Source organism: Tyto alba, unplaced genomic scaffold (assembly GCF_018691265.1).
Source record: "Tyto alba isolate M040663 unplaced genomic scaffold, T.alba_DEE_v4.0 Super-Scaffold_38, whole genome shotgun sequence".
NCBI lineage: Eukaryota > Metazoa > Chordata > Aves > Strigiformes > Tytonidae > Tyto > Tyto alba.
The window spans coordinates 10,652,319-10,677,770 of NW_024881313.1; the positions used below are offsets into that span (position 1 = coordinate 10,652,319).

The window sequence follows — 25,452 nt, forward strand, 5'->3', positions numbered from 1 at the left end:
ACAGCATCCAAAGCTCCATCTTGTATTACCTTTTTATTAAATGTTTTTTTAACTTTGCATACCTATCACAAAGAATGTTTCTGTAGTTTAGCTCAGAGAGTGCAATGAAGAGTAGTTAACAACTAACCTGTTCAGAAGAAATTTGAAAAATCGCAGTTTAGTTTCTTGTAACCTGCTTTCTGCAACAACTGAACTTTTTGAGTTCTAAGGGAGAAAAATATATATCGAAAATACTATTTTTTTTTTTTGCCTGCAATTATACTGGAAAAATATCACAATTGCATATTAAACTGTGTAATTTTCTTACTCTCATTTCTGTTCTCATAAGAAACAAAAATTTCACAGGAAGAGGGAGGAATCACTTTTACAGACGTTTACTTGGAAATTCTGTGTTAGGCAGGTTGGTTTGCCCCATTCTGAATCTGATTCTACACTTTACCTGACCCGTTTGCTGTATATTCAAGTTAATTCCTCATTACTCTTGTTCTAACAATTACATAAAAAGTTGTATAAAGCAAAAATTCAAAACCTGTTTCTCCAAAAAGGTGAATGCTTTTTTTTTTTTTTTTTAAAAAAAAAAATCAGCATTCTTTTTGTGATTCCAAATTCTTACCTAATTCATAAGACTTAGTTAAGCTGTTTTTCTGTCCGTACAAAGTCAGTGTTCACATGTCGAGAAGGGTGACCTGTGTTAACTTCCTCAGATAAGGTTTCCTATTGTTTCAAGTCCATTTTCATATACTGAGGAGGAGCCAGATCCTGAACTGGTTGTAATCAGTGGTGAGACTTTCAGATACTGTAGAACAGCAAGGACTTTCCAATCTAGGAGTAAAAATGAATGTTAAGTTTGCTCGAAGTCAATAGCTATTGAGGTGAAGATTGCTTGCTCCCATTGTTTGGATGGTTTCTTTGACAGACATGAGGAAGTAGGTAGGATTTGCTGATGTTTAAAGGATGTAGTTGTCAAAGAAAACTTGGTATTGTCAATAATACGCTGATTTGTAATTTGACCTTGGTACAGTTGGTTATAAATGGGGATTAATTACCCTGCACGAAACCAGATTGCCTGGTGTCTTAATAGCATAATCATGTTTTGTTTTGTTTTAATAATATGTATTTACATTGGACTGTTCTTCCAGAGTTTGTTTGTTTGTTTGCTGTTTTCTTTCTTCTTTTGCTCTGTAATGTAGGTTATCCGTTTAAAATTCATTATAAACTCTAGCTTTTTTGCTTTTTATTTGTTGTTGAATTTCTGCTAATGAGGATTTGTATTGTGCTTCACCTCCTTGATCGGTTTCCTTTCTTCTCTTTCATTTCGTTCCTGTATTGTTTCCCTGACCATCACAGCCGCAGCCTTAACTTAACACTGCCAAGGGGTAAATGTTAATGTTAGACCACAGCTGTTGACAGTAAATGGGAAGGGCTGGCTGTAAAATCTGTGCTCCTCAATGTCTGATTAAACTTTTAAGATAGGAAAAATACTTTTTTAGTAGTGATTTTGTCACTGATCTTTCACGACCTTTATTTTTTCTCTTACCTCTGTTTTTTTTTCCTCCAGGTTTAGCAGAGGAGCTCTTTCAATGTAGATGCCAGGAGCCTTAAATTATTCAGAGATGTGCTTTTTAGATGCTCTGGCTTGCAACCTTTAAAAGCCTGTTAAAGAGATTCTTTACATAGGCTTCAGGTAGCTGTATTCTTCTGTCATTTTAACTAATGGCTTAGGATATTGCGAATGCAGTTAAAATGAGGAGAAGCTTTAATATTTATTTACATGTTTATAGCCTACAAAATCATGGTGCTTGTTTGTTTTGTTTTGTTTTGTTTTGTTTTTTCCCACTGTCAGGTGAAAAATGCTCTGTTTGTTTTTATTTCTCTCGCTTTCTGTGACTTAAGTTTCAAAAGTGAATTTCAGAACCAGAAGAGTATTTCCTGTTTGCTTTAGTATAGCAAGAGCTGGTGAGCAATTGATAGAGGTTAATTGTCACTTATTTTGACATATTTTGGAGAAAAAACCCCACACAATTAAAACAAAGTAGAAAACACCATAATAATGTAAGTTCTGGTGGGCCTACTGAAGTCAAAAGGAGATCTGTTTAGTGGGTTTATTTTTGTTTATGATGCAGAATAGTTTAATTTTGCAGCTTCTAGAAAAAATTTCAGTGGTCTGAAAAAAATGACATTTTTTAACGTGATGATTCACTACATAGGCAGCTGGTAGTCATGTCTTGGTAGTGCACAATGTACTAGAAATTGCAGTTGGTAGTGTTTTGGGTTTCTCTGTGTGGCAAGTTGCACACCCTAGTGTGTTTTCAGGTTGGTTTGTTTTTTTCTTTTTTTAAACTTCCTTTTTTTTTTTTTTTGTTAGAGTCTGTGTGGCTGGAATCACCTTTTCTGTAAGTGTAGCTCTGTGACTGTGGTACTGCAGCAGGCAGTCTGACAAATGTCCTACAAGGTGGTGATAGTTATTCTTAGTGCTTAGCTATTCCCTTTCTGCTGCAGCTGTGTTTTGTTTCTTGCCACTTGTCTTGAAACTACTTCCTTTCATAGGTCAGACATTGTCAAATACAGAGTAATTTACTTATTTATTTTAGTGAATGCCTGACTGTGATGGATCCTTTCTAAAGGTCTGTGAGAGTCTGGGGCTCTGTGGTTTGTTCCTGCCCTTAGCTGTGCATGACCTTGGGCATGTTGCTTAACATCTTTGTTTCTCGGTTTGAAGTAGGTACAGAAATGCATGTATCACTCTGCTGTGAGATATACAGCTTTCTTAACGATCACTTATCTAGAGATCTCAAAAGCATTTTACAAAGAGAATCCAACGAAATTGCTGTTGTAAGAGCTGGAGAGGTCAGACTTGAGGAGTCCATGCTGACCACCTTATCTCCCTTCATAGTTGTCTTAGCCTCACTTCTTTCATTGTGTCCCTGAACACTTGTTTCCTTTGTTTAAAGCAGGACTGAAACTGTTACCAGCTGTTAACTTTCTTTTTTCTTTTTCTTTTTTTTTTTTTTTTAATTCACATTCAAAAGAAATTAGGAATTGGTCTTTCAGAGAACTTTGTGGGCTCATTTTGTGGTTCATAGCAGGGCATTAGCTTGTGCTAATATGGATTTTTTTCCTCCTCCTTCCTCTAGAGGATTTTTGGAAATATTTAAATCTGCCATAGACGCAACCTTTTCCATAATTGCAAGATTTAATTCTTGAAAAAGTTTTACCAAGAGGCAGACTGTTGACCATAATGCCTTTAACTTGTGATCTTAACAGTAGAGAATTTGTGGGTTTGCTTGATTTTAATAAGCAGTTTCTGTTTAATTGCTTTTTTGCTTGTATTTTTATACTAAATTTCCAGCTTTGAATGTGCAAGGACTTTAGGTTCTGCTGATTGTTTTAGTGGTAGTGGCTCACAGATTGTGTAAATACTGATAGTGGCAATAGCACTGTGAAGCAAATGACAGGACTCCATCGAGGACCTAGCTTTTGATTTTGAAAACTTTTAAAGTGGAAACTTTTCCTTTCAGAGCGCCCTGCATGCTGTGATGTGAATTTTATTGGTAACGAAAAGGTACCTCTGGGCATCCCAGCAGAGACAGCAGCCACATTATGCAGATGTGGTTTAACTGCACAGTGCCGTTGTGAACCTGATGGTCTCCAGCTCTCTGGGGCATGCAGGAGCCCAAGCAGCTGGACAAGGCTGCACTTGGGGGTGTTTGTCTCCCTTTCTCCCCCCTGGCCTTCCCCTGGCATGGCGCTGCTCAGCCAAGCTGACTTAGTTTCCTTTCCTCAGAGCCCCAGCCTCATTTGCTGTTTTATTGCAGATTAAAGGCGTGGGTTGCATGTGGAGGTTATCAGCTAATGAATAAACTTCACTCATCCTGTCCTGTGATAAATCTGTCTAGTAGATCAAAGATGAAGCATGTAGACCTTTTTTCTTTCAAATGGTAATTTCTTAAGGCTGTCAGATCACTTCCTAAGGTCTGTTTACATAAAAACAAAAACATTAAACATATTTTATTCAAAATGTTGAATTATCAGTTTTGAAAAAAACTTCTATTTCCTCTCCGAGGAAGCCTCCCCTCCTCCCTTCCCCATAAGGATTCTGTGAAGATCCCATCTGTGGAAATACAGGCGAGCCTCACATTGTAACTTGTAGTCACGGCAGTATTTTCTTAACACTACAGTTATTTCTGTTTTAAAACAGATAGTTGTTTAGTTAATTTCATCAGGAGTATGTATATGTATTAGAGCATCTGTTCGGTTCCAGTTGTATTAAACAAAGTATGCAGAAATTAGTTTCAACTGTATTTTCACACAGAAACCAAACAAGGCAGATTGAAGGGTCCTAGTGATTCTATTTTGATACAAAACTGTTATTCTTCTTAAACTGCTTTCCATGCAGTGTTTTTACAAAATGTATTTTGTATTCCAAGAGCAGCCTAAATAATGATTTGAAAATCCGTAAGCTCTGGGATGGTGTAAAATAAGGAGGCAGTCTGCAAGTTGAGTCCATCTACTTCTATTTATTTCACATATTTCTTCAGGTAGAATGTATGTACAGTCTGTATAATTTTTGTTTTGTCTTTTTTCTTCTGCTTGCTGCCTCAGCAACTGAAGACAGAAGTCAGGCTCTCCCACAGACTGCCGTGAAGTTTTCAAAGGGTATAGCAGGAAAAAAAGGGAGGAGAGAGTGACCGTCCTCAAAACATCAGTTAAGCATCGGAGTCTGTGACACATTCATGTCATGCAGGACTGGAATTGCTAGCCCTCTGTAAGCATACAGGAAAAATAGCCCTTGTTTTCAGGTTCTGTGTCCTTTTGTTTCAGTCCTATGCATTTCAGTACTGGGAAGTAATGACAGTGGAGCCATTTATAAGTTGATAAATATGCATAAATGATGACATTTATTTTTTTTTTTGAGTTTTAGAACTTGTCAGTGTTTTTTTCTAGGAATGATCTAAACCTAGTCTAAACTGGTAAATGGAAAACTGATTACTTTTTCAAGGCGTGTGGTCCAGTGTTTTCCCTGAGAAGGATTCTTTTCCTTTCACTTATTCTTCATGTTCTCCCTGTCTTCGATGCATTACCCTTACCCATTCCTGGATTATAGTTTGACCTTGATGAGGTGAATAGAGACGTGAACTGTCTTGGTAAAGGATATCTTTATTCTTACATATCTATTTGTTCTGTAAGCTGAGGATTATGCATGTTAGAAAAGAGTGAATCATTAGCAGCTTTATTTCTGGTTGTCCTTTTTTCCTGTGGCTGTTTATGAACTTATTCAGCAAATGTGGTTGCCAGTAAGTTAATGTAGTGAAATATTTTTTAGCAGTGACATTTACTGCCAAGTTCTGCAGTCACTGAATAGGAAGGTTACTGACTGGCCAGGTTTTTGTCTTTAAATTTATATATTATGAGTCGTCATCAAGGACAATTGAAAAATAATGTGTGCAAAAACAATTCCCAGTCTTGCTAATTTGATCCTCTTTGCTCAAATGTTGTTTCCTTTCTGCTTCTAATGTGTACCTAAAAAAGATAAACAGTTTAATTTTTTTTTAATACTCTGTCTTCATGCTGAAGCTGAGTGCAATGTTTTCTTATTAACCTGTCTGTAAATAAAATTTCACATGACCAGAGCGCTAACATAAATGGAGATAAAAGCAACTTTGAAAAGTGTCAGCATTCATTGAAGACCAAAAGTTTCAAGTGTTTGGGATTAAAATTTGGGAGCTGGATTTATTCAAATGTGTGTGTATATACACCGTGTGTACTCAGTGTGTATGTATACATATTTTGTATAAGCATGTATGCTTATATATATGTATGCATACTTGCATATAAGAATGTAATTTAATTGTCAGTCTTACTGACTGCGTGCACCTGTAAAATAATCATACAACTTCAGGAACAATTTGTTTCAGAAAAAAATGTGCAGTCGCTGTGTTGGTAATGCACGTTCAGTGGTGAGTCTTGTATACAGTAAGAATTCTTTAAGTAGCGGCAGAAGCCTTAAATACCTGTGCTGAGAACTGGAGCCTGGTTGCAGGTAGTCAAAATTCCACCGGCTCCAGAAAGAGCACTTTGCTATAAGCCTTTGAATATCGGGCTCTGACTTTATGTTCCCAGACGTAACCACTTCTGACAATGGCTTCTTTGTTTCCATGTTGAATCAGTGATAAAAATTGTGAGCTTAATTTTATTGTTGACTTACTTCGATGGCCTGCACCTTTTGCAGTGGAGACTGCAGTTTTTGCAGTGGTTTCTGGTAGTGAACTAAAGATGTAGATTTCAGCCCTGCTTTAATGAACTATAAATTAGATCTGTTAGAGTTGCCTTACTGATGAGCATTTGTGACAGTTTAACATTGAAGCATGAAGAACACATGTATTTAGGGTGGTGAGTCTCGTTTTTCCAACAAAGTCAACAAAAATCCTATTAGCTACCCCCAGTTAGTGTATACTTGTTTTATGAATGTATACATATTTTTATTGTTAAAGGCAAAATCAAATTACAAATAATCTCAAAATATAATTTTGTTCCTTTTAGTGCCTATCATTGAGAGCTGCTAAAATAAAAACAAATTGTAAATAATCTTTTAAAGTAGTTGTTTAGTTCATGCTAGTGTAGTCCATTTCATTATTTATTGGCTTCTCTTGCTTTCAAGTGTTCCTGAGTAGCTAACTGACAGACAGGCATGATTATCCTTAAGGATAATCTTTTATGATGATGCTCTTTTATTATGATGATATTCCTATTTTTATAGAGAAGCAAACTGACACACTGGTTATGAATCTCTGAAGGTAGACTCCTAAGGCTGTGCTACTTCAAACTAGAATCAACTTTCTGACACCAGTTGTTTAGGTCATGATCAACAAATGGCAGAGCCAGAGATTAAATCCAGTTTTACATTTTGTCCAACTGTAAGTACAAGATCAGGAGCCTTCTCATCTATAGCTGGCTATTAGCTTATTAACAACAAAAAAATAATAACTAGATTGATGTAACTTGAAACTTTACAGTAAGAGGGGAAATGAGGCAGACTCAGTTCCTGTTTGTTTTCTGCTGTGGGCATGCTTTCCTAAATATCAAGTTGATGATGCCTTTAAAACAATAAATACAAAAAATATGAAATAGTTTTATTTTAAAGTTTATAGTTACTTCTTGCAAAAATACTTGTAATTTCCAAAGTTTTATTCATAATTCTGTTTCTACAGAAACTCGAAACCCTCAAACTGCAAATTTACCTGAAGTGGAAAGTGTGTGTGCGTGTGTATAAAACACTGGGATATTATCTCACTTGGATATTTTAGTAATGGAAGTTACGTCTTACAATTTAAATTAAATTTTGGAAATTGCTGCAAATGGAAATCCTGTCCTCAGAAAAGCACACAGACCTTGATTTAGTGGCCAGTTCTTCTCTTTGCATTTAACTTTACTGATAATGCCCAGGCAGGAATACAATTTAAGTTTTCTCCCAGGCTTGGTTTTACGTTAAGACCTTCCTCTTTGGCAGGAGCTCTAAAGATGGATCTCCTCTCCTAGCACCCTGCCTGGGAGCCTTTGGAGCCACATACACTATAAGTAACTGTAGGAACAAATGCCCCATATGTCTTCCTAGGATTTGAACACGGAAAGCTAATGCAGGTAAAGAGCAACCCTGTTTCTCTGTGGGGTCCTGGAGGTTGCAGATGCAGTATAGAGGGATTAAAAATTCTTTAGATTTTTTTTTTTTTTTCCACCTGCAATTATCTTATGCTGTCCACAGTTTTTTAGATCAATTGCTACAGAACCCAGCTGGTTTAATTTTTATTAGGTTACTGCTTCCTCCTCCAGAGAGCCCTAAGCCTCTGTTTATTTTGGGGGCAGGGGGAGAGGGAGAGCTCTTCCTCCTGCCTCACCTACTCTCCTCAGACATCAAAGCAAGCCAGTTTGCTTCTCGCTTAATCCTCCCTTTCTCCTTCCCACCAATGTTCTGCAAATTTCCTTCTGTTCTTCTCGGAGGTATCCAGTGTCTGTGGTATTTGTCAGCACGTTAACTTTTGCCCTGGAGGTACTTGCTGGGAGGCAGAGCCCCTCTGGCAGTGCTTTCCCCCAGCCAGACAGGTAACTGGAAAGGAAGGAGAGCACTGCATGAAGGGGACATAAATCAGAATAAAACAGTGCCTGTGACAGCATTTCTTTGAGATTGCTGCTTTCAGTGGCTAAGAAACTCTGCCATTAACTGCAGCTCCCACTGCATGAAAATACCTTCTAAACAATTCTTAGCTAGAAGCTGAAATCTTTTGAGGGTGAAGGAGGAGAGGGGTCAGCTAACCAAAATCGTGTCAAACCGTTCCTTTGCTTGGGGGTAGAAGAGGAGAGACAGCTTTCTAATACCATGTGGCAGTTTAGCCAGTTAGCAGCTGCCCAAATATAATTTCAGTTTAGTCCAGAGGACCTATAGTGTCCTAACAAGGTGTTGACTAGCAACCTCTTGAAAAGTTTGCCTTGCAATTGCTCCATCTTTGGGTTTAGGGAGTAGGTTAACTTTTATTGGTATGTAGTGAAATACCCCATCCTCCTCCCCTACTCCTTTAGCCAGGTGGCTTACCCTTTTGGTGGGTGGGCTTTTTAATTTTTGCTATGCTGAACATAGTTGCAGACTTAAATTTTCAACCAGCATGATCCTTTTAAACGAGAAGCCAAGTGGCAACAAATATCTGAATTATCTCAGTTGTGCCTTCAGCACTTCCAGCATCAGAAAGCTGCAGGTGTACCCCTCAGTAATTCTAATGAATATTTCAGAAATTGCAACTGTACAGACAAGCAAATGAGGGATATCTTGCAGTAAAAATGGGGATTTATAACACTGAACCAGTTATTAAGCTGTATGGCTGCAACGTCTAATATTGTGCACCCTCTTCCACAGTGGCTGTCAACCTCTCCACCTCTCGGGAAGGCTGCATCCGTCATGGCAGGGGGGTCCTGGGTTAGCTGCCCAGAAACAGCTAAACTGGCAAAAATTTTTACTGTCTTAGCACACAAGCTTTAGAAAAGCACATTTCAGTTAAAGAATGACATTTATTTCTATTTGTGAAGAAACATCTCAAAGAATTTCTTTGCTGAACAGGGGCAGGAGCATCACGTTTAGGAGTCAGATAAGCTGTGCTGAAGGGAAGTGGCATATGTCTGTGTTATAATGATGATTTTGTTGGTCGCTTTTCCCCATGTACGAATGCTCGCATATAAACTTGCTTTATGGATAGTGATGCAACTTTGATGGGCTCGAGGTACAGTGAAGTCATCTCTGTTCTCTACTTCAACCTTCTTTTTGGCCATACCTGTTATTCTCAAAGGCTTTATATTAATGCCAGATCATAGTAAAGATAGGGAAAAATTATGATGGATATATAGAATTAACATAACATAGAGATGAACAGGTGGTTAAATTAATTTAAAATTTACTTTTATCAGTACTTGTTTTTTGTGTTTTAGTAATTAATCTGTAATGCTTTTTGCTGAAAAACAACAAAAAAACCCAAGGATAGAAAAAACTTCTTATACTCCAAAGCAAGAGAAACAAACTGCTTGTTAATATGGATGCATTACTGCAGATTTTAAGGTCCAGAATTTCCCAATATTGGTTGTAGGAAAATCTGCAGTTACTTTCCATCCTGAAACTCTGTAGTAATAAACAGGAATAAATGCCAGCTTTTAGTGTATCTTCACCTTCAGGTTCATCTTAACCTGCTTGCTGCTTTTTCCTAATTCAAATTCAGAATCAATATTTTTTACCATGTCATCTGAGAACAGACCACGCAGACTTTGAGGACAAAATCCCACAATTTTGGGCCACCTCTTATTCTTCTCCCCACCCCCTGAGGATTTTAAAGACTATACTATTATGTAGCATTCGTGCAATGCACTATTCAAGTAGACCATTAATTGACATGCACAGTATTATATGCTTTAGGCTGGAAGAGAAAATAAGCAATTTGCTTTATTTTGCAGAGTGAGTTCTAACTGTTATTAAAGTGCATTTGTAGTTGCATATTTTCCTGTAAAGGTGACAGATTACTTCAAAGCTGGTATTTTCTTTTTGTTAAACAAGGTTCTCAAATAGATCCATCTTGCCCACGTATTCTATTCTTGCCAGTTGGCTTTGAAAGCTGGTGCTTGGGCTCATCGTTCAGAACTAGCTTCCAAAAAAATGAGGTCCCATGCTGTTTCTATCTATTGAGCTGGTAGGGGCTGGAAGGATCTGATCTGAAGCCAAGGTGAAGACTGAATTGATGGAATCATATCTAACGGGTTTGCCAAGTACTGCCCAGTCATGAAGTCCTACTTTCTGGGAAAGAGCACTGAGACGAGAGGTGGCAGAGCATTTGCCATGATACCGGCTATCCTCAGATTTCCTTCCCTGGACCTAGACCCAGGCCACCACGTAGGAGAGAAGTACCTTTTTGTTGAATGCATTTTTACACATTTACATCTTGTTCCTCTCTTCTGCATGCTGCTTCCTCATTTTCTCCCTAGTTACACACATGTATTTGAAGAGGAAAAGGTTTACTGCGCTTTATTATGGTATTACACATATTTTGATAATTTGTATCATTGCAGAGGCTTGCTTACTCATTTGGTATGCTTATTTCTGTTTGACTCTGCATACACACACACAAACATCCTCACAGACTGTTTCAGGTGAACAGTCACCACTCAGTGGGACTAGATGGAGACAATTTTCTTTAGCAAGTTCTAGTTTTCTAGAGGCAACCATAAGATGGAGAATAATACCAAGATCATGTACTTCTTCAAAAAACTACTTGACAGGTTTGCTTTGATTTCCCCTTGCCCGCCTCACTTCCCCACCCCCACCCCCCCCCCCATCCCCCCCTCCTTTCTGGCAGCTTTCATTTATGAGATACTGAAAGCTCAGGTCTCTTTTCTGTGTTCAGTTTTTGTATAAACTGCCTGGATAGTCTCTGAAGCCACAGTGGTGATACATATCTTTGTGTTAGATATTCAATTTGTCACCAGCCTTTTCCAATATCTGGCAGAGAGCAGCACCTGAATGAAATCCAGTTGACTGGAGCTCAGCTAAGATCTGATAGAGGTGACTTTGATAGATCAGATGGTTGAAGAACTTGGTGGAGTCTGTGTAGATGTAATCTGTTCAGTTACTTTTCCATCAGTCCAGTCTTCCAGTCTTGCTCATCTTTGCAGCTGTTGCAGTGGTCAGAAACAAAGGGGTTTTTTTACCATTGTTTAGGCAAGAGATTGCCTAGGGTGAAAACAATTGCAGGTCTTGCTTCAGTCATCCATGCTTGCAGTCACTTCTGTCTTCAGCTGTTGCAATGGTCTGTGTGCGTAGGCTTTAATTCAAAATTATTTGGAATAGTTTAGTTGCGGAGACTTGGTTACCAGCCTTTACTGTCTTTCCCTCCTCCTACCTCTCTTCATCTGTCACCTCTCTAACATGATGATTTTATTTCAGTTTTTGTTAGTATACTAGTTACATATGCCACATTCAGCTGCAGTAGCAGTAACCTCCAGAATATGAAGGAATGGTCAGCTGCGTCTAGTAGCTGCTTCAGCTAATTCCTCCTGTGCATCCCAGAGATTACCGGTAAAGTTCTTCATTTTAACGTATAGTGGAATTAAATGGAAAGAGCACCCTGCTTTGGCATTCCATTGTCTCTAATCAGAGGCCTATTAAATGGTTGTTGAAATTCAGAGTGCAGCTATCTGCACAGGTCTGTAACTCAAATCATAATGAGAAGTAAATAATCAGTAAATAGCCTCCAGAATGCAGAACTTTATATTTCTGTAAGTTAAATACACATTTTAAAGCATCTTCAGAAAATATGTATAAATCCTGGCATTCCCACCTAGAAGGTCATATAGAAAGTATTTAATTTTGTAGTCATTGCATCAGATATCCAAATACCTATACTGAATGTATGGTTCAAATGGTGAGTAACTGTTGCAGAAATAGAGCATTTCAGGCCTCATATGAACCCATAATGTTGTGTTTAGATTTTTTTTTAAATGTCTACTGATAAGAGCACCTAGGTCATTACTATCACCTGAGGGCTAACCAGGACTTTACCCTCCTTGATGAACCATTCAATAAACTGTGCCTTTATTAAAAGTAGATTTTTTATTATTATTATTATTAAAATGTCTACCTGTTGTACTTATAAATAATTTGTTTGAATCATCAGGTGAGTGCTGTTAAGTTATAGTGAGCAAGGAAAATTGCAAAAACACGAATTAGGGTCCCTGTCCTTAAGTGTATTTCAGTTTGCATTTTGATAGCAGTTTAGAAATGTTATCGCCTGTTTTGTCACAGACATAATTCACATCTTTCTTCAGGCACTGTAAACAAGAGAAATGGTTTAATGGCTCCATAAAAGGCACTCTGTGCTGATAGCTGAGATTAGACCCTTTAGTAATGGATTTTTGTGTGTTGGGGGAAGGGGAGGGCTTGGCAGAGGTAAATGTACTGGAAAAGAATCTTGTAGAGACTCTGATGTATCTGAAGTGCCTGCTGAATTTCTGTGTATATTGGGAGATAGATTTAAAGTGTGACAGTGTTGGCTTTATCGGTAAAGGGGCCTTCTCTTCTTGCTTTTGAAATTTTACCAAGTACTAACTTGGGTCATCTCAATCAGTCTAGCACCTGGAATTGTAGTGGTATTAACTTAAATATTCTTGCATCTTCTGTCTTTTCATCTTGCTGTTAAGAAAGTCAAATCTCTGTTCAAATGTGTTCAAGAAATCTCTCTAAACTTACATTGCACATTAACAGTTTGACCTCAATCGAGTGTAAAGATGAGTGAGTTTATTTAAATTGGGTTTAGAGGGTGATTTGCGAGCATAAATGTGAAAAGCAGTTCAGAAACGTGCAGCAGAAATGTTTAGGGCATGACTTACTGTGACTTTGCAGTTACTTCCTTTTCTCTGCAGGTATACAAAGTCTTCAAACTTAATACATGAATGTAGTATTACTTAGGAGACATTGGAGTTCACTAGTACAAGCAAGGTTGCTGCTGTCAGGTTTTTTATACCATATGGTAAATGATCTTGCCCTGCACGTGTTGATAATAAGACATCTTTGTCTCTTTGGTCAGTGGAGTCAAGATTCCCTGCTGTTAGCCAGTGTCATTGAATTACCAGTAATACCTCATGCCTTTTAAAAATATGTGTAACTCTACTTCAGAAAATGAAATCAGATTTTATTTTGTGTTCTGGGCAAGAATCTGAAGTTTGAAAATTATAACTTCTTGCTCAAAGGAGAAATGACTTGTAATTTCATGTGAAATGTTCCTCATTTCTTCTTTATTTTGAATAATCATCTCTTGAGTTGAAAAATATTTTAGACCACTGCTTTTATATTTGATGCAGTGCATTTCTGGGGCTTTCTCAAAAGAAGTGATTCAGTTCTACCAGTAGAGAGGTGGTACATTTTCTGATTCTTAGGCTAGAAAGTATACCGGTCAGTCTCCTCTGAGACAAACCAATTCCTCCTTTAATTTCAGAGTTCTTAATAAAATTCTTCTTCATTTGAGTCTTAAACTGGGTGTTGTTATGAACAAAATGTTTGGGGATTAGGCTGTTGACAGATAGTAAAAGAGAACAGCACTTCAAAATGAGGGGTAGCAGGTTTCACCCTGTGGTTTTGCATGTTCTGTCCAAGTTTACTTTGTGGTGAAATTATTATTGTTTTGTATAAAATCTAGATCTGTGCAACAACACATTATGTATAACATGCAAGCTCTCTTACTTTGCAGATATAGATAGATATATTTATGCACAGAGAATATGCGTACAGTAACGTATTATACCTTAATCAATTTGCTACAGATGGCAGCAGTCCTTCTGCTTGCCTTGTATCTGCATGTTGGCTTCGGAGGAGCTCCAGACAGGGTCTGCGGATTGAGTCCATTCTGATACCGATAAGCCTGACTTTCCCCTGTAGTTGAGGTGACGTGTTGAAGCCATCCATCTAAATACACGTTGTAAGATTGTTTGCCTTTCAAGTTCAGAGGTAGTTATCTGTAAGTAACCACTCGGGATGAAATCTTGGCCCTGGTCACTTCTTAATAAGATCGTTATTAAAGCAGAGTGCCCGTTACTTTAATAGGGTTGAGACTCTGTTCTGGGGTTAAATAAAATGAATTTGCCATCAGGAGGAAAGAAGTGGCGAGGAGCTGGTTGTTTGAAATGTCATTTTGTTAATTTGGATATGTTGGTAGCTTGGTATGCTGCACTAAAATTAGATTGTATAAATAAGCAACTTTGCTCTCCTCAAAAGAAAACGAATTGAAAACATGATATAAAATCCAGCTTAACAAAACAGTGTATGTTTGAAATCTGTTTTAGTAGGTGCACTATAAAATGAGTGTCACGCTAAAATGAATTGTGACGGGTTGAGGGTGTCAGTGATGATATGAGAACTGTTTTGAATGTTTGAAATTTTATTGTTGGAATAAGTCTGTCATCTTCAGCCACACTTAAGATGTGGTTTGAAAGGTCAAGTAGCCTTCAAGAAAGCCCCCCCCCAAAGGCAGTATTTTTCTTAGACTTTTTTCCTTTCTGCCTCTAAAAGTGTATGCTTAAGGAGTTACAGATAAAGCTTAACACGGTGACTGTGTCAGGCAACTGCCTGAGGAAGGCTTTAAATTTTACAGCTACATTATCTTTCTGGCCGTAGTTAAGATAAAGATCTAATATAAAATCACTTTGGACTGTAATGCTTTCCCTAAATGAAATGAAGGCGTTAACCTACTTGATTTGATACACTTTACCCTAGCTTATAAAGCTGGGAGGAAAGTGAGGTAAACTTTAATTAAAACTACAGCACAGATGCCTTCTAGCACTGTGCCCTGTACCTTGCTAGGACTGTACAGTAAGCAAAATAAAATGTACCTCGCAGCCGAGGCAGCAGGCTGGAGCCGTGTTCAGTGAAAGTAATTTAATTAGTGTTGATCATGACTCCAGATGATGGTGATTTGATAAGGAATAATTTAGTACTTAACAGCCTTTTACATGCACCAACTCCATGTGGGAAGGTAAAGCAAATTGCACAAAATGAATGTGCTGCTTTCACTTGTGCCTGTGCCAGTGAGCTGGAAAACTGCCTGTTAGCAGACGTTCAGGCTCTCAGCGCTGTGATGAAATACCCAGCCAGTTCTCCGCACAGGGCTGTGGTGTGGGAGTTTCTGTACTCCCGTTATTTAAAAATAAATAAGGGAAGTAATTTTTCATAACAGATTAACTCCGAGGAAGCAGCAAAGTTAAAATAAAAAAATAAAATAATGAAAAAAAAAAAAATAGAGCAGCATGTGGCCTTTGTGCGAATATGTGATACTGGCTTTAAAAAGAGTCTTGTTGCAGTTGTGTTTTAATTCTCTGATTCAAGTCAAAGAGGTTGCCTACCTTTGCGTCGGAGCCACTGTCCTGAAGTTGTGGGGCTCATCATATGCATTAAATGTGTGGTGTGCATTATCTGACCAAGACATGCAAGTAGAGTCAGCAGTAAAAGTTCACAACAAGAACCCGAAACAGACTACTAGATGTCAGCCTGCTTTACGATTACAGGGGAAAGCTGACTGGGCTGCATTTTGCTGTATTATTAAATTTGAGAGTCTTTATTCAAGAAGTCCATATGGTTTTCTATTTTAGTGAAAGTTCAGGCAGTTTTATTCAGGAGTTCATTCCTTATTGTGATGTTCACTTTTCTTCTCTGTTTCTTAAGTTACTGTGGTGTGCGTATGTATTTGTGTCCCTGTTTCACTGTCTGCATTTCCTTTGTAATCTTTCCAGATAATTGACTATTAGCCACCAAATATAATAGCTGGATAGCAGTTTTAGAGTCAATTCATGTGAGTTCTGTGAAAATACGTGATAAAAAAACATAGTGCTATCTTGCAGATGTCTCAGCTGAAAGGCAATAGTAGAAGCTGTCACGTAATAGGGTATGAGAGGACCTGTTTGTAAAAGAGCTCTCTGAATGTTGCCCAACCGTGGGAAAACTCGTCATGAGAATCTGGAATCCAGATCATACTCACAGATACTTATAAATCAAAGTTTATTGGTTCTGATGCTTACTTCTTAGACAGCATTTCATTTGCCTCCCACTCCCCACTGAACACATGTGTGTGTATGCAGGTGCATTAGTATTAGAAAATACATAGTGTGTAACAAACTGTCTTTCCTAAGTTCAAGTGTGAGGGAAAGGGCAAGATGCTACTTGATGGTATATAATAACGGCCAGGCTTTGTGCTGAGGTTCTCTAACAGGGACTGCTTCACATATGTGGATTTCCACAGAGGCGCAGGTGTTTGTGTCAGGCTGGAATGTGATGTTCAAACTATGGTGTTTTGGTGACAACATCAAAAAATGGTGATAAAATTGATCTCCGAACTCGAGGCTTCTCAGAGTTCAAAAAAGTATTTACAACCTCATTTTATTTAAAACTTGACAGGTGTGCTTTCAAGGTGTTATATACCTGTCTTTTAGTCCTTTGTGCTCCTAGCCGTTTACTTTAGATTTGTCTATGTCAGGTGAACATTGATTATTATTCTGCTTTAATTTTGGTTAAGGTTAGATATGAAATAGGAAAGTTGACTGGCTTAAACTAATATGCTGGTTAACCTTGTCTTTACCTTTGGCCTTTTTCTTAATCCAAACCAACTTGTGCTTCTAATTAATACTGCATTTCTGTTCTTTTTACCTTTTAAAAAAGTATGATTATTTTTTTTTTTCTCAGTTTGTATCTATATCACATTTACTTTTGACTTTGGTGAGGCCAGGATTTTATCTTGTATATTTTTGAGAAAAATTACTGAAGTAATTTCCTGTATATTTTTTTCAGACATTACTTATAACTAAAGATGCATGTAATCATTCAGTTTCATAAGTTTCACTGCAAACTTCATGCATTCTGTGGGACAAAAAGATTGCTGATCATATAGTTGGGGCTGATACATGAGAAATTTATTTTAGAGTCATTTGTGTGGCATTCTTTGAAGTGAACTACTATTGCATTTATAGCTAAAAGCTACCTCACTAATATTACTTAGAAACATTTGGTGCCTGGGAAGTATTTTGCCTCTGACAACATTTACAGTAGTTAAGCCAAATATAAGTGGGCTGTTATTTTCCTGCTAATGAGATGGGATCCTGGCCATCGTTCTATTAAACAATAAAAGTGCTAATAGCCATTGCGAAGGATCTCTGGTGTCTATTTTTCAGTTGCCACCTGAAGAAATACTTGAAATGTTTATTTCCTATATTGTTTTTAGTATTCCAGTGGTTTAATTAATCATGTGTTTAATTAGCAGTGTCTAGCTTACTTGAGAAGGCTCATTGTTAATATTGTACTTGGGTTTTAATTACATTTTCTTTCTCTTTACAGTGGCTTTTCATGGTCTCCCTGTGAAAATCAAGAAGGAACCCCATAGCCCATGTTCGGAACTTGGCTCCACTTGCAGTCAAGAGCAACCATTCAAGTTCAGTTATGGGGAAAAGTGCCTGTACAATGTCAGGTAAAGCTATCAGGAGCATGTTTGCAGTGAGAACTGCTGATTTAAATGAGGACTGACTAAAGAGTAATAAAACCATAATAGAGATCTTATAAAAGTTACCTCTTCAGCAGATAACAGACTGATGAGATAATGCATTTAGCTGATGAACACTGATGGAGTTGTTTACAGTCATATCAAACACTTACATAACCTTTTTAAAGCAGTGTTTCTCATCAAAATGCATATTCTCCATTCCTTCTCCGTGGGAGATAGCTAGAGTTAAAAAACCCAGGGTGCAAGCGTGAAATAGAAGGAAGGAGTGTCTTGTTTTCTGTGAGTTGTGTTGAAAGTACTTTCAAAATGCATTACACACATTAGGAAAGAGAGAGAGATCTGTGAAACAGTCAAGGGATTGGCAGGCCTGAATGACAGGTTAGGTACTTGATAAGTTTTGCACATGTTATATGTGTGTATTCATGGGTGATTACAATTTAAAATGGTATTTCATTAGGCTCTGCATCTTTGTTACCTATTCAAAAGCAAGTTGTCTGCTTTTATAGGGATAGATAATAAAAGCTTTATTTATTTGTGGGGGTGGAAGGGCTTGATGCTACTGCATTCTGTATTGACTTTCTTTTGGTTTGCCCTTACATGTCACTCCTTCCTTTAGTGTCAGCAGTGAAGGGTTTCTTATTGACATTTCAGTCTATTTTAGAATCTTTCATCTAGCTTGTGAGTTTTTATTCTCATTAATGTACTACCAAAACTGTTAGCACTTAAAACATTTGCATTTAACTTCTTGGATATGAAAAAAAAAAAAAAAAATACTGGCACCTTTGCCAGTCGTAGAGGACTGATTTTGATTTAAAAAATTAAATGCATGCATTGATAGATTGGATGGGTGCTAGTGGACCTGACATAAGAAAGTATGCAAGTTAGTGCTTACTGTCTGCCTAACATCTGCATTTTTCCTGTTTATAAAGAGGGATGATCAAAGTATCAAGCCCTTTCCTGATTTGGGACACCTTTGAAAATAGCATCTATGTATTTGTAGGACCAGCACTTTATTTTTGAGGGGGGCGGGGGGGGGAATAAACCCTGTTGGGAGAGGCTTCTGACATTCTAGTGTGGGTAGCTAAGCCAACATACCATTGTTTTTCTGGGTCAGATCCCTTCCCTCTAGCTGTATTGTTTTACTGTCTCACTTTGCGGTTTATGCAAGCTCTAAAAAAGAGTCTTGACGGGCACTGCTGGCTCTTTGTGTTCTAGTCCAGGAGCTTCTACTTTTATGTATTTTGTGTACCTCCTGTTAGAAAGTCACTGTAAGACTAAATCCTTTAAAAATACATTTCTGTGCCCCAGAGAAGAAAACGCTGTGTTCAGGCACTTGCCTCTAACATGATTTTTTCTGTACTCTTCACAATGTGGAGAATTCTTCTGCCCCAGACTGATTAATAAGGTAACTGTAACAAAAAGTTTATAAATGTGACACCTTTTTTTTTTTTTCTGGATGTAGATGCTACTTTTTTCTTTTTTTTTTTTTTTTTTTTTTCCTTCAGAGAAAATAACCTAACCTTCTTTCCCTTTGCCTTACTGATAGTGCCTATGATCAGAAGCCACAAGTGGGAATGAGGCCCTCCAACCCACCGACGCCATCCAGCACTCCTGTGTCACCGCTGCACCATGCCTCCCCAAACTCCGCTCAGACTCCTAAACCTGACCGAGTTTTCCCTACACATCTCCCTCCATCCCAGTCCATTCAAGACAACAGCTTCCCTATGGACCACAGGTAAAACACAAAACACGCGAGAGACCTGTGAAGAAAGTATTTCAGTTGTAGCTGTAAGTCTCTCATATAGGGTAGCACTGCCTTCCTGCCCACAACTAGTCCCTTTTGGGTTGGGGGACCAAGGTGAAAACCAGCAAGGTTCAGAGGGCCAGAAGTATGTTTGTGCTTTATGAAAGGCTGGCACCCAGCTTGGTGCACTTCAGTAGGAGTTCATACTGGCAGTGACAGAGTTTTAATGACCTGCTGCTTCTTTCTTGTGAGGGTGATTACAGGGTGCTAGATAATCTCAACCAGGCTCCCTTTCTCATGAAAGATTGGACCAGGTGGTCTTTCAAGGTCCCTTCCAACCTGGGCTATTCTATGATTCTGTGATTCATTTGAGGCTAGTAAGTCCTAAAAGGTAGTGAAGTCACTAGCAGGCATGATCATGGCTATAAATATCTGGCCTCTTGCTAAGCAATTTGCCTATCTAAGTGGCCATGTTAACGGTGTTACTGCTTCAGAATATTCTTTGGAAGGGTGGATCATTTTTCCAACCCCTTTTGAAATACAGCATTTCAAACAAACTAAGATGCCAACATAAACTGTGCTTAAATAACATTAGTCTGAGTAAAAGCCACAAGAGCTAGAGACTAGAATTAAAGCTTAAACTGTCCTTAAGTCACCCTGTTTTGTTTTGATATGTTAGAAATCCCCAGGCAAGTGACTGTCTTTCTTAGCTCAGTTTTGCGACAGATACGCTCAGTGGATTTACCTGATTTTTGAGACCAAACACTTCTTTGTGGAATTCTGTTTATCCTAACCTTTATTGCAAGAATCTGTTTTTGTCTGCTGTGTTGTGTGATTGCTCTGAACATTTGAAATTTCAGCTGTATATAAAGAGATCTATATGTTCAGAAACTTGAGTTAGCTCTTAAACATAAGCAAATTATGAAACACCTGAAAAGAAAATTGCAGTTGTTGGGAGCATGATTTGCATTCTTCTGCTCTAATAAAGACCATTATCTCCAGGGGTTTGTGCGGATCACTTCTGAAGGGGGGTTGCTAAGGTTTATATTTCTGTTTCGTGCTCTGCTGAGATAGTTTTAAATAGCACATGAGGTTCTCTACAAGCCCTTCTGGGGGTGAAGGAACACTGAATTGGCCCCTTCATCTGCTGTAGTCACCGTCTTTTCCCCCTCCGTGGACTGTGGTCTAACCACACAGGCCCCCAGTGAAGCCAGGCAGTGGTTTTGATTACAGGACGGTGGATGAATGTGTTTCTGTGTATACACCAAAGTCAAGTTGTCAGGAGACTGAAATCTCCAGAAGCTAAATGGCTTCTGTCAGAGAGCAGCAGTAAGATTTTTCAGATGAAAAAATCTTTTGTTTTAGAGCAACTTGTAAACGGAGTACTGAAGCTGTGTGTCAGCCCTAATTGGAGAATTTATAGAGATTCTGCATATACCATAGTATATTTTTCTATACACATAACACTTGCTCTGCACAAGCTTTGTAAGCTCTTTACATGATTCCCACCCTCACCTCTGTCTTTGATATTCATGTTCTTCAGGGCATTTTGCACTAATGCTTCACTTCCGTACTAGAACATCCTGTGTTCTAGTGAAGTCCAAATAGCAGACTCGGGCCAAAAAAATCGAGTTTTCCTCCTTTTTTAAAGAAAAGTAAAATTGTAGTGGAAGATATTTTTTTCCCCATTTTCTTACTTATTTTGAATCCTTTCACTTCCAGTTGTTTGAAGCGAATGTGTAGTTCATATTTTTGTGAAATTCAAATCTTCCTGATTTACAAGGTGATATGCTACTACAGTGAGTGTATTCAGAAAATGTCATTTGAACAAATAACTTACCTACATAAGTTCATATATAAATCTATAACTCAAGGCATATTTATTTGGAACATGAATTGGTGGCATAAGATAGTGCTAGTATCTAGAACATAGAGCCCATACATCTTCATACAGGGCATGAATATATGAACGATAAGTGGTCCTAACAAGTACCAACAGGAATCAAATCCACTTGTATAAACAAATGGCTTGATTCCATACAAAGCTTCCAGTACAACAAGTATTATTAACTTCCTTTGAGGCTTTGTGAGTGAGCCTGTTTCTTATTTTAACTTCAAGTTGCAATTTTCTGATTCACTCCTTGACAGTTCTTAATGATAATTTCTGCTTCTTTTTTTGGCTAATGAAAAAAGGAAAAGAGGGAAATGAATGCAGTGCCAGTCAGCCTAACTGTTTCATAATACATTTGAGTTTCTAAGTTTATTTTCTGCAGGTGTAGGTGGAATTGCAAAACCCAGTGTTAGTGCAGTACTCTTTCTACTGCAAAATATAATATTTACAGCAGCATTAAAAAAACTAATTTTGTCTCCTGTGCTACATTGTAATAGTTTCTATCTCAGTAGCTCCCACCATATTTGTAATTAAGCTATGACAGTAAATATTTGTCAGACCAAGTTCACAGCAGTATTATGACAGACGTTAGTGGAGTTTAAATTGTTTAAGAAATATGTACTACATATGAGTTGATAGTCAAGGATTGTATTGACTGAGCAATCAAACCCCTGCATTCTTCTTTGCTCACCCAGTTTTCTCTTAGAGAGAATGTCTGCCTTTGCTGAGTTTAACCAAAGTCGGTTCAGACCCAGAGTATAGGAAGCTGAAGAATGACTAGTTCTTGATTTTTTTAGTGTGACAGTGAGAAACTCACAGAGAAAGGCACAGTTTTCTTTTTTTTTTTCTTTATTTTTTTTTAATTTTAAAAAGCGTCTTGTTCATGATGAGCGGTAACAGGACTAGTAAGCAGTTTGTTGCAAGAACGTTTCATCTTCTGTGGATTAATGCAGACACAGTATTACTATAGTGGTAGTTACCACTGCTGTGGTAAACTGCAGTAGATGACAGGAAGACTTTGTGCAGTTCATCAGGGCATGGTGGGAAAATAGCGTCCTTGTATTCTTCTCTATGCTTCTGAACCTGCACATGCCCAAGTAATTCCACTCAGGCCTTCTAGTTCAGGTAGATAGGTTTTATGGAAGGAACAAGAATAGGTTCTTGAGTAGTGTTGCATGTAAATGAAGTTAATTTAAAACTCAGTTCTCAGATTTTATGCCTACTGAAGAGCATTTGGGAATAGTGAATGGCAGCATGGCTTGTATGGATGACTTTTTTCATGTAGTAAGGTGCAGGAAAACAAAAGGCAGGAGGGGAATTCTTAGGCACCGTTTCTCTGAGCAAAAATTTGCACCCTGTCCTTTTTCTGGGGTGCTTCCCCTTCCCATTAGAGCTGGAGTGCAGTGCCAGCATTGCGGGTAGGTCTCTCACAGCGCTATCCCCAAGAGGACAGAACTGTGGACTTTTACCCTGGAATGATTCCAGATGTTACGGCAGACAATACTCTTTATTCAAAATGTTTGTGTTTGTTATGGTCAGAATGTTTTCCATGTAACAGTAAGAATGGTAAGAGTATATTTGAGTACAAGAAATATGTCGCTTATACATGTGAAAGAACAGAGAACTCTACCTAAGCCTCCTCCGTGTTACTACGGTAGGATGTCAGTCTTTCTATTGGTCTGAAGCTGGTTCGTTTCCTTTTTGCCTCTTCTGTTGAGAGAAGATACTGAAAGCAAAGAGGATGGTGGTGGGAGCAGGACTTAAAGCTGGCATTAATAGGTGTGGTTTTTTGTTTCTTTGCTTGTTGCTGTTCTACAGTGCAGTTGATTCTGATGGGAGCACTTGGCATGATCCTAAGCAAAATGTTTGCTATTGAGAAAATGATACAGCCACTAATCATGACCTGTAATGGAATGTAGCTCAAGTCCTTTACATGGCCTCTCTAACTTGTGTCCTAGATTTCGCCGCCAGCTCTCTGAACCTTGCAACTCTTTCCCACCTTTGCCTGCAATGCCAAGGGAAGGACGTCCAATATATCAGCGCCAGATGTCTGAGCCAAACATCCCTTTCCCGCCTCAAGGTTTTAAGCAGGAGTACCATGATCCAGTTTATGAACACAACGCTATGGTTGGCAGTGCAGCCAGTCAAAATTTTCCCCCTCCTCTGATGATTAAACAGGAACCTAGAGATTTTGCATATGATTCAGGTAGGTGAGACTCTCCTTTAGTTCTGCACAGTAAAGTAATAAATGAGTTCAAGCCAGTGCTACTGATGTTTTGATGGTATGAATTGAAACTTGCTCTTTTAGTTTTGAAGTCTCCCAAAGTAATTTATGTCTGAGATAGCTTAGAAAGTAGTAAGATTGCTACATGGTACAGTGTGACTCGTGCCACCGTTGCTTGCTCTGTAAAGGATTTAATTTTCCAGAACACTCTGGACAGAAAGTACACAGGTTAAAGAAGCAGGAGAAGAAAAAATCATGGGTGCAAAATTGAGCTCTGCTTAAGAAGGGTTTGTTCTGTAGTATCTCATCTTTGACCTCTGAATTTCTGTGCTCCATTTTACGAGCTCTTTCATTTGTCTGCCAGAAATAGAGGACTGTTTCTCCTCTTGCTTGCACTACTTTAAATCAGGAGTAACTCCGCTGAAGTGGGGTTTATACAGCTATAAAACCAATGAGGGAGAAGAATCAGCCAAATTGGTGTCAGCTTCTCAGTTTGTGCATACTGCTGTGTTTTGTGGACATACATAATCTGTGATGCCAGGTTGCTGATGTAGAGAATACGCTGTTGCTATTAATAATGTTTATTATGATTGTGCTTATAGGGCAACTGGAATGGAGCCTTATTGCTCTATGGACAGTATAAGACAGAGGAGGTAGTGGCAGAGCCTGCTCTCAGTAGCTTCTGGTCAAAATAGAAAAGATAAGTGATAGAAAGGATAAAAACATAAGGGAATAACATTGTAAATGTTTGCCATGATTTAAACATAATATTTATATTATGCTTGGGAAAAGAGAGAGAGAATTAGGAAAGCAAAAGAGAAATTTAGTAAGGAGTACCAAGTATCATTGAGCGGGAAGCTGGAAGGGTGGTATGGAGAGAAGCTGAGGTTAAAACAGCATAGAGTGGGCTAGGTGGGGTAAACAGTTGATTAGTATGGAGTCAAGAAAATGTAATCAAAACACATTTTTCAGTTTCAGTGTAAGTGTTTTCTGCAGCTCCTCTCCAGTCTCTGCCTCTGTTCTGCTTTGTGTATGCCACACTGTTGAAAAGGCGGGATTTCAATGAGTCCATACCGTGCTTCTGGAGGAGGGTATTTTTCTTTCATACACATGCACACTGAGTTGGGCTGGGGGAATGGGTGGCCCTGTCTGTCTTCAGTCTAACTCTTTCTTCTTCTGGGTGCTCCAGTACCCGCAGTGCTTTCCTGCTGGTTCAGTCTCTGACTAGATCCTTTTGCAGTTTGTTTCCCAAAGGCTACATGGCAGCTGAGCTGAAGTCTCCTCTGAAAGTTCAGCCTTTGACAACCTATTGTGCAATTTGATACAGTGTAGGACTAGTTTTTATTGTCTTTTCTGTAGCTAACTCAACATTGTCTATTTAGTGGGGTATTTTGTGGTATCGCTAATCTAAAGTGCTTGTTTTGTAATTGATCTTTATGTTAGAACAGGGGAATTTGGAAAGTAGAGCTGCCTTCTTTCTTACTCTTGAGAAGCAAAAAAATCAATTCTTAGGGAAATTTGAGTTAGGCCTATCCAGGGGTGAAATACTTTTCCAAGTTGAAATATAAGACAAGATGAAAATGAGTTCAGATTACAAGGATCAGGTCTAAAACTACCCGTTCATTGACGAAGATTCTGAGCTACGTGGCTTTGGTAGTTGTGTATCCTTAGTCTTACAGAGCAGCATGGGAAAGACTGTCTGCATCGTTAATGTGGCAGTGGATAATAAATGGAGGACTGCAGCTTCAGGCACTGCCAGTCCCTTGCAACCTTCACAAGCATCGTTATTCATCCTGCTAAATTAAAGGCTGAAAAAAGGCCCTTTTGTAAGCATGCTTCATATTTGGCTAGGAAATGGGATCTCCTTATTGCATACTATTACTTTAAATCTGGGTTGGCTGCTCGCATTCATCTTTCTTTGGAATATTCTTTATGGAAAAAAGCAGGAAATTTTATTCTGAGAGGAAGATGTACAAACTTGCATCCAATCCTGTCATGCCTTTTTTTCGGTGCTAGCAAGAACAACATTCCACTT

General features: G+C 38.3%; 1 protein-coding gene across 5 annotated transcripts in view; it reads left to right on the forward strand.

Annotated features, from left to right (window-relative positions):
• The window catches only part of ETV1 (ETS variant transcription factor 1), a 71,027-nt gene that overhangs the window by 16,443 nt on the left and 29,132 nt on the right, over positions 1-25,452 (forward strand). For all 5 annotated transcript variants that reach the window (XM_032991611.2, XM_032991615.2, XM_032991617.2 and 2 more), the window contains 3 exons: positions 17,396-17,525; positions 19,105-19,293; positions 23,152-23,399. In XM_032991611.2, the coding sequence (XP_032847502.1) occupies positions 17,396-17,525; positions 19,105-19,293; positions 23,152-23,399 (567 nt within the window). The remainder of the gene's footprint in view (positions 1-17,395; positions 17,526-19,104; positions 19,294-23,151; positions 23,400-25,452) is intronic.